Raw genomic sequence first — 15,023 nt, forward strand, 5'->3', positions numbered from 1 at the left:
AACTGTATTTTTCTGGGTTTTTTTTTTTTTTTGGTTTAGATTTTATTTTGCTTTGTTTTTAATAACCAATACATTAAATGATAGCAAAAATCTGATACAGGGGAAATAAGCACTGTTTTAGTTAGGCACTTTATTGAAATTACCTTATAAGTTATTTTTTATTTAGAAAGAATAGGGAGCATAAAAGCAGTGACACACAGAAAAAGATAGAGGTGGGATTCAAGCACTACTGCCTAATATTTTCCATTATACCACGAGACAATCACAAATATTTTGGAAAAACATATACGAAGAATCCAAGTCTCAAAGATGAACAGGGCAATCAAAGACTTGGAATAACTCAAACTAGCAAGACAGTAGTTTTAATAAATACTGTACGCGATAATCAGTACTATCATTGAAACAGATTTTATGAAGTACAAATATTTAAAAGTACACAGGCCAAGGATCAGTCAGAATAGAATAAAAAGTAGGAGGACTCATATAAAGGTGAAGGACTGGGCCAAATAAGCATGCAGAGATTCGGTATGGAGAAAGATGAACAGAAAAGAATTCAGAAAGGAGGATGGTGTGTAGAAAAATTGTAGAGGATATAAAATAGAGATAGCAGAGACAGAGTCAGAGTGATTTTGTAAATGAATATTGGAGGATAAGAACTAGGGTTAGAAACGTAGGGAAGCTGAAGTCTAACGTTAAAGAGCCTGAAATGTATGTACTTCACAAAGCTGTTATAATCCAGAGGATAAACAAATAAAAAAGAGTTTAATGTTTCATTTATAGAAGTAACCATGTGAATAAGAACTGTGATTTAACACATTCCCACTGGCTTGAACCATCCAATCTGGTGGGACACCTGGCAGCAAGACATAGAATTATGGACCTATCATGAAAATGTAAAACAAGTGTTTGTGCTACTTATTTTTACTAAGAAATCCTACATATTATTTTAAGAACAATCAAGTTTTTAAAAGGCCCCAGAGTTAAACTGCAAAATAATTATGGCAAATGAAGGCAAAAAGAAAAATTAAAAGAAAATGTATCTGCTGATATGCAGCATTATATAAAATGTTTAAAGTTACATTTACCAATATACACTTTTCAATTACTGAATCAGATTTTTTATTTTTTTTGTTTTTTTTTTGGTACCAGGGATTGAACTCAGGTCCTTGCCCTTGCAAGGCAGGTCACCGAACTGCTGAGCTAAATTCCCGGCCCCTGAATCAGATTTTTTAGCTATGACAAACAAGATTGTTTCCCTTTTAAAAACTATAACTTTACCTGGAGGAAAAAAAAGTAATTTCTTTTTTTAGTATATTTCTTCATCAAAGAAATACTTTACTTTTGTACCTTGAAACTTTAAAAAGAAAAAATATCTCTTAAAATGCTAGCTGGTATGAAATAGGAATTAACATTCAAATTGTCTAGATCTCTATCAGTCATCAAAGTTAGACAGTGAGAAAAAAATTTTTTTTTAAAAAACTATGCCGTAACTTACAAAAGTACAGCAATATGGCCAATTACTTTCTGCAATTTTGGAAATTTATTTTTTAAAAAAGGTTCTGAGCCAGGCATGATGGCACATCCCTCTAACTCACTCAGGAGACTACAGCAAGAAGAACACCAGTTTGAAGCCAGTCTGGACTATGGAGCAAGTTGAAGGCTAATGTCTTGACACTGTAATACTGTATCCCAAAATAAGAAAAAAAGCAGAAGAAAAAAAAAAAAAGCAATGCTTTGCTGTTAGCTTTCTTTTCATACTATAGTTTTAAATATTTATGGACTTAAAGAATGTCTTGTTCACCAATGTACAGTCACTGGTGTAGAGCAGGAAACATCATGTGTTGAATGATTAAACCTAATGATTATGAGATTTCAAATTTGACATTATCACATTCAGCAAACACTTTCATATTCTAATGAAGTTAGACATTTACTTTGAACCAAGATCAGTTATTAGAACTGAGATTTAAATCTGAAAGATGGATTATACATTAATTATACTTCTCTGAAGTCTTATGCACAGGAATGAGAAAAAAAAAAAACTCTCCCTACCAAAAAAATGCATTTGTACTGCTGAAGCCCTCTATTCCAGCCAACTGTCTTCATAAAGGCAACACAGCATAAAATGCAAGGTCCTGAGTTCAGATCCCGGTACAAAAAAAAAGGGCAATACAGCATAAAGCGACTGTTGAACCAGGCTTCTTAACCAAATCCCAATTCCAATATTTACTGGTTATATGTTATTTAACTTACTTAATTTGTGTATGCCTTAGTTTTCTCCCTTGAATAATAGCAATACCTAACTCACAGGACTGCCAAACAGATTAAGAGTACAAGTCCATAAAGCATCCAAAATAGTACCTCGCAGGAGGAAGGCCTTTATATGTTTTAGCTATGTTTTTTCCTAAACACAAATTTTAAATATTTCATGTGTGATACTTTTTTACATTAATGAAAAGAACAACATTCATTACAGAAGTACGAAAATTAATTTATAAAATGTTATCTACAGAGAAATCCAAAGACAGACACACACACACACACACACACACACACACACACACACACACACACACAAATATATAGGGTATAGGGGAAATGGTGGGGCTGGGCAGGACCTATAGGTCCTATGGTCTAGGAGAGAACTTGCTGGTCTTGGGCCATGTTGAACATGTTTTGAGAGTACTGTTGCATGTGTCCAAATTCCCTTCCTTTTTAAGGATGAGAAATATTCAACTACATGGATATATACTACACTTTTTTTATTCATTTGTCCCTTCATAGACAGTAGGGCTGCTTCCACATCTTGGTTCTTGTGAACAATTCTATGAACATTGGTATAAAATATCTCTTTTGTACCCTGCTTCCAACTGTTTTAAATATATAATGAAAAACAGAATTGCTGTAACAAATGGAAATTTTGCTTTTAATTTTTTGAGGAACGACTATACTATTTCCATAGTGGTTATACCATTTTATATTCTCACCAACAGTACCATCTCTCCATGTAACTTGTCACATTTTTGTTTTGTTTTCTTTTTCTCTTCTCCCCAAACCTCTTTGATAGCAGCCATCCCAATGGGTTTGTAACTTGTGTATTTTTACTTCCTTTCTTCGCCCTTCCACCCCACTGCTGATGATTATTACAAAGGATTCTGAAAGGATACAAAAATGAAGAACCAGATGCAGAAATACATAGGGTAAGGTAGGTAGGAAAGGGTGTGGAGCTTTCATGCTCTCTCCAGGCGTGCCACCTTCGCAGAACCTCCATATGTTTAGAAAAGCGCGGCTCTCTCTGTCCTCCTAGGTTTTTAGAGGCTTCAGTATATCGCCGTGACTAATTAAATCACTGGCAACGGCTGATCAACTAAACTTTTGGTCTCTTCCCCACTTCCTGGGAATGGAGGATGGACTGAAAGTTCTAACCCTCTGGTTACCTGGTTGGTCGTCTGACTACCAGCCATCACGAGGCTGCCAGGAGCTCCCAGCTATCAGTCATCTCATTTTACTTACTTATTTTTGATTGGTGATGGTATATCCTATTTGTAATCTGTCATCTTTATGATTTACTTATTCTCTTGGCAAAAGAAGTTGGTCTTGGTCGTTGTGCTGTATTCTATCTAATAGTCTTTACATTCTAATTTATATTGGAAATGGACCCATAATTTTATGTTGAAGTTATAGTTCATATGTGTCAGGTTAATATCCTGTAGTCACGAAGAGCATGGGGTCTAAACACTCCACTGAGAATGAGCCATTTACACTTTGGAAAGAGAAAGAGAGATTACAAGAATAAAGAAGATGGAGAGAAACAGATGTTGTCTGAATCAGAGAGAAGGGAAGAAACATGGAGGAGAAAGAAAATGCTATGGAAGGCTGAGTATTTTCTAGCAGGCCAATATCTAATACATAGTCATCACACCCTAGTGAGCATTCTTTAGAATTAAGAGTTAATTGTGATACACATTACAACAGGAAACACCTTCATGACTACCTATATCTGACAATCTTGCTTTTTATTCATTCACAAAGCCGTCAGACTAAAGGTATCTCACAATATCTTAGGCCATTCAACATGCAGAATTTTTTTATGATTACATATTACTTCTAGCCATTGACCACTTACACTTAAGGGTTCATGTCTTTTCTCTATTTTCTCTAATTCTTATCATTTCTGTAACAAAAATTCTGTTAATTATGCCTTCCTCGATTCGGATTTTTCAACTGCCTTCCCACTTCAGGGCCTCTCCTCTTCAACTCAGTAATCCTCATATCCAACTTTTCTCTCCCACTTTGCCTGAATATACAACAATGAATTTTTCGCCTCCCTATTAATTTTCTCCTCTGTTGCTTCTCACCTTTGTCCCAGAAGCAAAAGCAGAATGCACAATACTGCAGAGAGAGACATAAAGGTATTTTGGACCTCTGGCATTCTCTTAAACCTCACATCCTGGCTGGCTACCTATGCAAGATCCTAAAGGCTCTGTGAGTTTTTGTCTTATCTTTTCCTGTTTTGATGAAACTTCCACACTATAACCAAGAGGAGGAAAGCATCCTGGTGAGTAGAGACAAAGTTGTTTGTGCATGAGCTAGGCTTTCTGAACAAACTAGCATATATCTGGGGAGAAAGAATATATTAAAAAAAAATTCCAAAGACTCACCCAAGAAATTAGGATAGAGATGGTCAATATTGTCCACAACATAATTACACTTGGGACATCTATTATTGTCCTCCAAACTCTGATGAATACACTTGTAGCTATTAGCAGGAAAAAATAAAACAAGCTTAATTAAATCAATGAAAATTTAACAAGCTAGTCAAAAAATATTGTCTATTAGTTTTCTAGCCTTCATTTTCAAAAAGTAGCAAATTGTTTCAGCTTATTATTTTTACATAATAAACTAGATAGCGCATTACTGGTTGAGTAGTATACAAGATATTTCAAAGTAAACTCTAATAACAAGCTTATTGGTTATAAAATACAAAGATTAATTTAAATTTATACAATTCATATAGTATAGACACTAGAAAAGCAATCACTTATGGTTTGGTTAAGCAAAACATTCATGTTCTTCGAATGTTGACAGTCTTAATACACAAAGAATTAATTCAAACAAAACTGAAAAGAAAAACCAAATATTTGAACAAAGACAAAAATTACTCATTGAGTATGAGACAATCATTACCTTCACTAGTAACCAAAAAGATTCAATCTTACATAAATTCTAAGTTTTACTAACTAGAATGGAAAAATACAGAACACTGTCAGTTAAAGGGGCACACATAGTTATGAATGCTATACACTGTTTATAGAAAATGGAACAGGCACAACTTTCCTAGAAGTCAAGTTGCATGAAAACCCTAAAGATTCTGTATTTGCCCTTAAGATAACGACTTTACTTGTAGGAATTTATCCTTAGGAATATACATGTAGAAGGTTGTTCAAGGCAAGGGTTATCTGTAAATAGCAAACTAAAAATAGAGGCATGCTACATACTAGAAAACGATGTACATCTGTAAACATTAACCCAATGCAATGATATACTGCCAATAAATAACGTATATAAAACTAACTTATTAACAATTATCACTGGAAAATAGGACTATAGGAAATTTTGCCTTTCATATATTTTTATAATGTTTAACCTTTATAACAGTGTATACCTTAAAATAAATTATTTAAATGTTGTTCAACCAAATCACAGAAAAGGAACAAATGACATAAGAAAAAACACCATTATAATCACTACTCTGCTGGAGAAAAATAGCAATCTGGAATACAGTGGGTAAATATATAATCTCACATCCGCTAAAAAAACTATATATAGATATACTTTCTAAATAAACTGAAGACATTTACCACAATGTTAACATTATTTGTCTATAGATTATATGAGACTTTTCTTTATAGGTGCCTTCAAATTTCTATTATTTCAGATAATCAGGAAAAAATTGATTCCTAAGAAATTGCAAGAGTTATTTACAGAGGTCATTCCTAAAAAGAAAGGCAACTTTTTTATTCTTTAACTAAATAACTATAAATTTACTGCAGCTCTATAAACAGAAGGTGATTTTGTATTCATCTACTTTCTTCTACCTTATCAACAAATAAGGGCTGGGGATTTAGCTCAGCAGTTCTGCTGCCTGCCTTGCAAGTGAAAGGATCCGAGTTCGATTCCAAGTACCAAAAAAACAAACAAAAAAAAAACAAATGAAAGTACTATAAACCCACAAGTTTTCACTGTTCTGGATATCAACTACTTTCTCATTTCTTATTTGTTACCTTCTAGACAGGAGAAAACGAGAAAGGATCCAAGTAACACTGATCTTTGGCACAGTACTGGAATCTGAAAGTTGGAGTAAATGCCTGGTACATAATACATTCAATAACCTATTACAAATGACTCATGAGTTCTGGCAACAGTATCATCAACACTTAAAAGTATGACGAGGCTAAAATTACCATATTATCATAGACTATGCTTCATATCTGACTGAAAATTTCTTACATGGAAATTTTAGTGACATAAATAACATTTTTAATTTTTTTATTTTCACATTTATTATAAAGGAGAAGCACAACATGGATAGTCTGTTTACAAGAAAGGAAGTATGGCAAAAAGAACAAGATAAAGGATAGGGATGTAGCTCAGTGGGGATATAACTCAGAGGTTCAATTCCTCAGAGGAGAGGGGAGAACAATAATAATAATAATAATAATAATAATAATAATAATAATAATAATGTCAGAAAGTTTGTCAGTGTATAAGAAATTATTCCAGAATCTAGAAGAAAACATCCTCATTTTGCTTTCTTTGGCATCCTAATCCTATCTCATATCAATATACTTACTACCATAATATCTCTCCTCAGTAGTATGGGACATAGACAATAAGAATTATACTCAGAATCCAAGTTTAAATCACTTTTGTGCTTTGTGCTTTGAGCTTGGTAACACCCATCTAAATTACAGAATTCAAGTATATCAAATTATATACCACCGTATAAAACTCTATGCCCTTAGGGTTTATGTCTGGTCTGTAGCCTTTTCCTCTCTGGCACTGCTTCACTGCTCTCTCTCCCAGCAGCCATACACTAAGCAGCTTTATTCATCATACTCTTCTACTATAAGGTTTCTTCCTTGGATCCAACACACCACATACTCAATCCCTTTAAAACGTGAGCCAAGCTGAACTTCTCCTTTAACTTGTAGATGCCAAGTTTTGTCTCAGCAAAGAGAAAACTAATAGGATCTACTATCTCACTATACCCCAGTTCAAACCTGCACTAGTAACTACCATATATGTGACTGTCAACCCCTTTTCTATTTGCTCATTAAAAGAATGCCTAGTACCTTAAAAATAAATAAATAAAAAAATCATGAAGAATGAGTATTTCTCTGTAGATACATAAGATTGTCTGTTTCATCTATTATGCATCCTTCTGGCAACAAAATATATGTGTCTTTTCACAAAGATAAGCAGATATACAAAACGATGTTAACATAAAAGTTCCAGAAAAAGAAGGAACAAGAACACAAATCAGTAGCAGACACCAAAAACAATAAGCAGTTATAAACATTAATAGCATAGTACAAGATGATACATTAGCCTAGTATCTCAAAAGACATTCTGACACCCTGGCTGATTGCCTATCCGTTAGGACTAGAATTAACTTGTAATGAAGCAAAGCAGCAAAAGTCAGAACCTGACAGACTTGAGGTTTAAGAAGCAAGGCAAAGGAGACAAGCTGAAGCAGCAAAGAGGCAAAGATCAAGAGCCAGTTTTATTTCTATATTATATAGAAGTCAGGTTTTTTAAATTAATAAATCACTAGTTTCAGGCTACAGGTCACAGGATCACATAAGAGGGAAAGAGTTCTCAAGTAGGAAGGAATAAATCAAAAGAAGTTCCTGCCATATTTTCACAAATCTAATACAAGGAAAGACTAACCATTTACATGTGGGATGAGAGGTATGTTGTTGATGTGGTCCACGTTGGTGTAGTGCTATTAATCTAGATGGAATTTTGAAGTTGTACAAACTTACCAGCTTCAACTTGCTTCAACTTACCAGCTAATGACAGAATTAGAAGATAGGTAAAGAAACAGAGGCCTCACACATGAGGATAGATAATTATGAACTTTTGCTTCAAATAAAACTGCAAAGAAGTTTCACAGTACATCAAGTTTCACATTAAGGCTGCCTCCAGCTTTATTAGCTCCTGTCAAATGTAACGGTCCCTATCCAATGAAACCCTGCCCATGGGAAATGCATTTTCATCAAGATACAGCACAATAATAAATTGTAATGAGGATCTAAACCTAGACTAATTTAGGGGGAGGGGGTATTTAAAACACCAATGGGGTTTCTCAACAATAACCTAAACATCAGTATAATTATAGGATTAATTGAAAAGGCAAAGCCAGTCCAGTTTTAAGGTCAACCTTAATTTACTACCAGTAATTTATTATATTTCACAGCACAGTGAAACATAATTATTCAACTGATACAGAGACTTTTAAAAATACTGCAGCAGACATATAAGTTAAAGGAGGACAATTACAAAAGTAATTATCCCTCTTTACAATCTGTTTAGCACCTCAAAACTTTTAAGTCTATGAAAGAAAAAGAAGTGAAGGAGTAGAGAGAGAGAATGATGGAAAGAAAAAGATGAAGGAGAAAAGAAAGACCAGCAGTTCTGATTTATGAACAAGAGCTAGATCTAGATCAGTATATTTCTCTTTCTTTGCTTTTTTGGTACCAGGGATCGAACTCGGGTCCTTGTGCTTGCAAGGCAGGTGCCAGCACCACTGTAGATCATTATTTCTCAACTACAGGCAATTTTCTCCCCCAAGGGGTATCTGGCAATGTCTGCATACATTTTTGGTTTTCACTACAGAGTGAGGGAGCTGCTACTGGATAGAGGATGGTGACATAAACAATCTACAATGTACAGGACAATCTCTCCAGGGCCAGGGATGTAGATGTAGCGCAGAGGAATAGCACCTGCCAGGCAAGCACAAGCACAAGGCCCTGAGTTGAATTCCTGGCACGCACACACACACACACACACACACACACACACACACACACACACACACACAAGATTCAAGACAATCAATCCAACAAAGAATTAATTGATCTAATGTCTCAACAATGCTAAGGCTGAAAAAGTCTCCACTAGAGCATTTAACTTTACAGAATAATCAAGATCCAAAAATTTTGGTAGTATATGGTTTTCTATGGAATACTCACAACCTGGATCAATTTATGGACAAAAACAGAAAACTACTGCTGAACAATTAGCCTGAAAGACCAAGACCATTCACACGTTTTCATAAGAGGGTCAGCCACACAAACAGAATTTCATTAGCAATATGGAGTGTAAAGGGAGACATGAATCACAATGATGTCAACACAAAAAACACTAAAAATAAAAATTACTCGAGAAAGCTTTTTTTTAAATCTGGAAAAAAAATTCTGAAAAAACACACACCTATTCTATACAAGTGACAACATGTGAAGATGGGGGAAAGAGACCAGGGAAAGAGAGATTTACACTCTGTATTACATCATTCTGTACAGTAGAAGTTTTCTAAGTCAAGAATGTACATTGCTTCAATTTGGCTTTAGTAAAGAATACAAACTAAGAGAGCTATTTTTACTCTGAACCATTTAAATGACCATCAAACTGGATAAACATATTAATGAAACAACATGATTCAGATGAAACTAAAGTACTTACTGACTGGTGCTAACACCAGTATCTTTCATGACTAAAGGATATTAACCTGCCATATATGAACTACCACTTCAAAATAAAATTATGGGTCTAATTTCAATATGAATTAGAATACAACAAAAAAGAGTAAGACTAATCCTTATGCTAAGAGAATAGGTAAATAACTTGTAAAGATGTCAAATCTCAAGCAGACCAATCAAAAAAATAAGTAAGATGAGATGACTGATAGCTGGGAGCTCCTGGCAGCCTCGTGATGGCTGGTAGTCAGGCGACCAACCAGGTAGCCAGAGGGTTAGAACTTTCAGTCCATCCTCCATTCCTAGGAAGTGGGGAAGAGACCAAAAGTTTAGTTGATCAGCCATGGCCAGTGATTTAATTAGTCACGGCGATATACTGAAGCCTCTAAAAACCCAGGAGGACAGCGAGAGCCGCGCTTTTCTGAACATATGGAGGTTCTGGGAAGGTGGCACGCCTGGAGAGAGCATGAAAGCTCCACACCCTTTCCTACCTACCTTACCCTATGTATTTCTGCATCTGGTTCTTCATTTTTGTATCCTTTCAGAATCCTTTGTAATAAATCATCAATAGTAAGTCGGGGTTTAAAAAAAGGCAAAGAAAATAATGAAACATATACAGAATACATATCTCCTGGGATGGCTATTATCAAAAAAAGGCGAGGGAGAAAACAAGGGAAAAAAACCCAAAAATGTGGCAAGTTATACGGAGAAAGTGGACCGCCTAATGTGCTGCTGATGAGAACATAAAATGTTATCACTTAGGAGGCAGAGTAGCACATTCCCGTAATCCCAGAACTTGGAAGACTGAGGCAGGAAGACAGCATGTTCAAAGCCGGCCTATTCTACATAGCAAGTAGGAGTTCAGGTCAAGCTGGACTATATATTAAGACCCTGCTTCAAAAGACAACAACAGAAAACAAAACAAAACAAAACTCAAGACGATTAAATAAAGAAATAATAAAATGGTATAGCCACTATGGAATAGTATGGTGGTTTCTCAAAAAACTGAAAACAAAATTTCTGTATAATCCAGTACTCTCAATTTTGAGTTGAAAGCAGGGTCCAAAAGAGGTATTTTATACCCATGTTCATAGCAGCACCATTCACAAGATCTAATAGGTGGAAGCAATCCTAGTGTTAATGGAGAGATGAATGGATAAAAAAAATGTGGTCTATACATACAGTGGAATATCAGTCTTACAAAAGAAAGAAATTCTAAAATATACTACTGCAATACAGATGAACATAAAAGACATCATGCTAAGTAAGTCAGTAACCAAAAAGGCATTACTGTAGAATTCAACTTAAAGGATGTATCTGGAATTGTCAAATTCATATAAAAGAAAGTAGGATGGTGGCTGCCAGGAGCTACAGGGAAGGAAAAGCAGGAAGTTGTTTTTAATGACTATACTGTTTCAATTTTGTAAGATGAAAAATCCTGGCCATAGACTTTTCTTGAACTGGCAACCCTGGATGACTTATCAATCAAGGAAACAATATAAAGTTAGTTTAAAAAGCATTATTTCTGTAGGTACCTTTACACATGAACTTAAAAGTGTTAAAAGACTATTTCACTATTTCATCTTACCAAAAGCTGTGGCCACATTTCGTCATGTATGCTTCCTCAATCATATCAAAGCAGATGGGGCTAAAAAGAAAATAAAAAATTGGTAATTTTTTAAGTAATTACAAATTGGAAAAGGCTACTAACATTATAAAATGAAATCAATTTAGAGTTAAGTTTTCTAACCTATTAATGATATATAAAATTTCTGCTGAGCTCAACTTTAAGGGAATATTGGTAAAATGCCAATCTGTTCAAAATTACCCAAGGACCATGGAATACCAAAATTAATTCAATTTAAACGATTCAAATGTTTTAACTCAACCCACAATTTTTAAAGTGTATATCAGTCACCAGATCTCTTAAGGAAATTCTATCATCTTATCCCATATACCACCACCCTGCACTGACAATCATTTATGTACACCTGCTTTCTTTAACCTAAAAGTTTTCTTTCCCATCCCAAAGAAAACCAACTCTTTTAGTAATAAATTTTTAATTTTAGTTTCAACAGTTCTTGTAATGACAATGATGATAATAACTAATGCTTACAATTTTAGTTTCAACAGTCCTTGTAGGTAATGACAATGATAATAATAACTAATGCTTAAAACAGAATAAAATATAACCATTAAACCTATGAGCTATGCTTTGGGTCTAACTCTCCTACCAAATCCTCATGCATACACAGGTGGGTGAATCTAGATTGTGTAATGCTAGGATTAAGGGCATAATGATTACTAAAACATTTCCCATTAAGTGATTGGTTTGTCACCCCCTAATCCTGGTAGTCTGAATAAAATAAAAGGAGCAGAAAGAAACTGTTAAACTCCCTTGCTGCTTTTTTCCGTCTTCGACTGCCATGAACTATTTTGTTACTTTTGCTACCATGTGGTCACCATGAACTGTTTCTCCTCTGCAAAGCCTGTTTGCCATCCCTACCTTGGAGCCAGCTGATTATGGACTGAAACTTTCACAAACTGTAAATAAACCCCTTCCTGTCTAACTTTGGATGTTGGGTATTTGGTCTCAGCAATGAGAGAAAAGTAACTAAGACACTATAACATGTATTAATTCATTTAATTCTTTCTACCACACAAAGAGATAGGTACTTATTACTAGATTTCTTTGATAGATAAGGAAATTGAGACACAAAGCTGTTAAAGTTATTAAACTAGGAAGTAAAAGAATTCAAATTCAGGTCTATCTTTCAAAATACTACCCTATACAGTTTTCTGATACACTGAGTTAAATTCCAATTTTAATCCTCCTCTTCCTTGTTTTCCTATAAAAAAACAAAAGCAGAAAGTTCAATCTTCAAGCCTTCTTCACAATTAGTGTTGGCCATATGACAGCCCTGGACAATGAAATGACATCATCAGTCGTAAAACAACAGAACACAGTCTACAAAAGAAAAATGTAAAGTCGTATAAAAACACATTTTCTTTCCTCCTTCCCTTTCCTTCCTCCCTCCAATTATGACCAAGTTTCTAGAGATTCAACAGCCATCTTGTGACCATCAAGACAAAATCCATAAGCCAGAAAGATAAGATACTGGTTCCTTGATGATATTCTTGAATAGCTAAATCAGCCCTGTACTGCCTACCTTTGAACTTTCCAATGCAGAAGAAAAACTAACCTCACTTTCTTAAACCAGTGTTCATCAATTTTTCATAATGAGCATAAAAATCCCATTCTTATTGATACAGTAACACTGAAAATGGTACACAAAAATTCACTCACTCATTCCAGAAAAATGTCCTGAGTATAAATACTATCCTAGAATGCGAGGAGGTAAAATACAATGGCATAAATCAAACTGTTAAAGATGACTGCAAAACAATGAGAAAAAGTATGTAGGTAAGAGAACATAATGGCTGCAATGAAACCCATAGCAAAGACAACTGAGATGTTGAGGGAGATGGGGGATAGGGAAGAACCAACCTACCAATTCACTGAGTATGTCAAGATTTATATGATGGAATACAATGCATATTTAACTGGTAGAACTTGGAGAAAGGACTGTTTTTGTATTTGAATGTCATTACATATATCATTACTAACACCCTTAAATAAAAAAAACACGGCCTTAAATTTGGTGTACCACCACAACAGGTCGGTGCCTGTGTGCAATTAGAAACAGGCACTCTCAGTCAGTACAGTGGTGCAAATCTATCATCCCAGAAGTCTGGGAGCAAGTTCTAGCCCAATCTAGAAACTAAGTGACTTCGCAAGATCCCATCTTAAAAAATAAAAGGGCGGGAGGGAGGGAAGGAGGCAGGCAGGCAGCTCTTAGAGAAAGAATAAGCCTTATCGAGTAAAATGTAAACTGGATTTCAGGCCCCACTGTCCCCTTGATCAGATAAAAGTATTAAGTGTACCTACTGCATGAGAGGTATAGAATAAAAGAGCCTTAGGTGCCAAATTTACATGACTGACTGAAGAATTTAAAAGGAAAAAAAATCCAAGTCTTAACACCAACAAATTTACAATAAACAATTCTCTACTTTCCTTTATAAATCCATGTATAGGAATAGAACAAATTTAAAGCCACCATGATATGACCTAATAGAAAATGCTGCTATTAAAATAATTACTTTATATAGTAAGGTTAGGTAGTGATAAATGCTGAAGGAAAAAATAACAAAGAAGGTTGGGAAGGAACAAGTTAGGAAACAGGCTGCAATTTTATTCATGGTAGTCAGGGAAGCCCAATGAGAAGTCCACACTTTAGCAAATTTCAAAGTAGTGAGGAAATGATCTACATGGAAATCTAGAGGGTAAGCAACCCAGCACAGAAATAAGCAAGTGCAACCAAGTGGGAGAATGGTATAAGGCAAAGCTAGAAAGGTAGTAGGAATCACCTTAAAAACTCAAAATGTGGCCAGGCGTGGTGGCGCACACCTGCAATCCCAGAACTCAAGAGGCTGAGGCAGGAGGATCACTGTGAGTTCGAGACCAGCCTGGACTACATAGTGAGCCCCAGGTCAGTTTCAACTACATAGTCAGACCCTGCCTCAAAACAAAATAAAACAAAACAAAACCCCAAAACTCAAAATGTTAAGGGTTCTGGCTTTTACAAGTGAGTAAAACAGAAATTAATTGGAGGATTTATAACAAAGGAATAATATGACTTGATAACAAGGATGAACCACTGCACCTGATAGGCTGAGACATTAATGGAAACAAAAGTAGAAATAGTAACCGAAGCTACTATATTCAAGTGAGAAATGATGCTAGAGAGGCTAAAGATAGTAGCAGACAGGTAGTGGTAATTCATCAGGTTGGAGACATATTTTGAAGGTAGAGCTATGATTTGCTGATGGATTAAGTGCTGCATATGAAACAAAAATGAATTAAGGTTTTTGGTCTGAAAACAAACAACTGACAACAGGTTCATATCATATAGAACTATATTTTTTAAAAAAAGAACAAAACCATAGTATATGTGTTGAATGCATTCCCTTAATACCAAAAGTTGTAATATCAAAAAGTACTATCGAGTAACACATGAATTAAAGACAAAAAGGTTGCCATTCTTTTCACCAAGTTACTTTTTAGAAAAATGGAATGGACTGAAACTAACCCCATGTACGCCACACCTATGTTTCTGACTTTCAAGTAAGCAGTTTAATCTCTAATCCTCTTTCCTCATTTGTATAACTGAGATAACAGTCATATTAGACTTACTGTACTTA

General features: G+C 34.9%; 1 protein-coding gene across 1 annotated transcript in view; it reads right to left on the minus strand.

Moving 5' to 3' along the window:
- The window catches only part of Cop1 (COP1 E3 ubiquitin ligase), a 178,275-nt gene that overhangs the window by 150,329 nt on the left and 12,923 nt on the right, over positions 1–15,023 (minus strand). Inside the window, exons 2-3 of the mRNA XM_033762106.1 lie at positions 11,350–11,409; positions 4,662–4,759 (exon numbers count right to left, since the gene is read on the minus strand). Coding sequence (XP_033617997.1) covers positions 4,662–4,759; positions 11,350–11,393 — 142 coding nt within the window. The 5' untranslated portion in view covers positions 11,394–11,409. The remainder of the gene's footprint in view (positions 1–4,661; positions 4,760–11,349; positions 11,410–15,023) is intronic.

Source organism: Fukomys damarensis, unplaced genomic scaffold, assembly GCF_012274545.1.
Source record: "Fukomys damarensis isolate Sample0158 unplaced genomic scaffold, DMR_v1.0_HiC HiC_scaffold_11, whole genome shotgun sequence".
In the NCBI taxonomy this organism is placed as follows: Eukaryota; Metazoa; Chordata; class Mammalia; order Rodentia; family Bathyergidae; genus Fukomys; species Fukomys damarensis.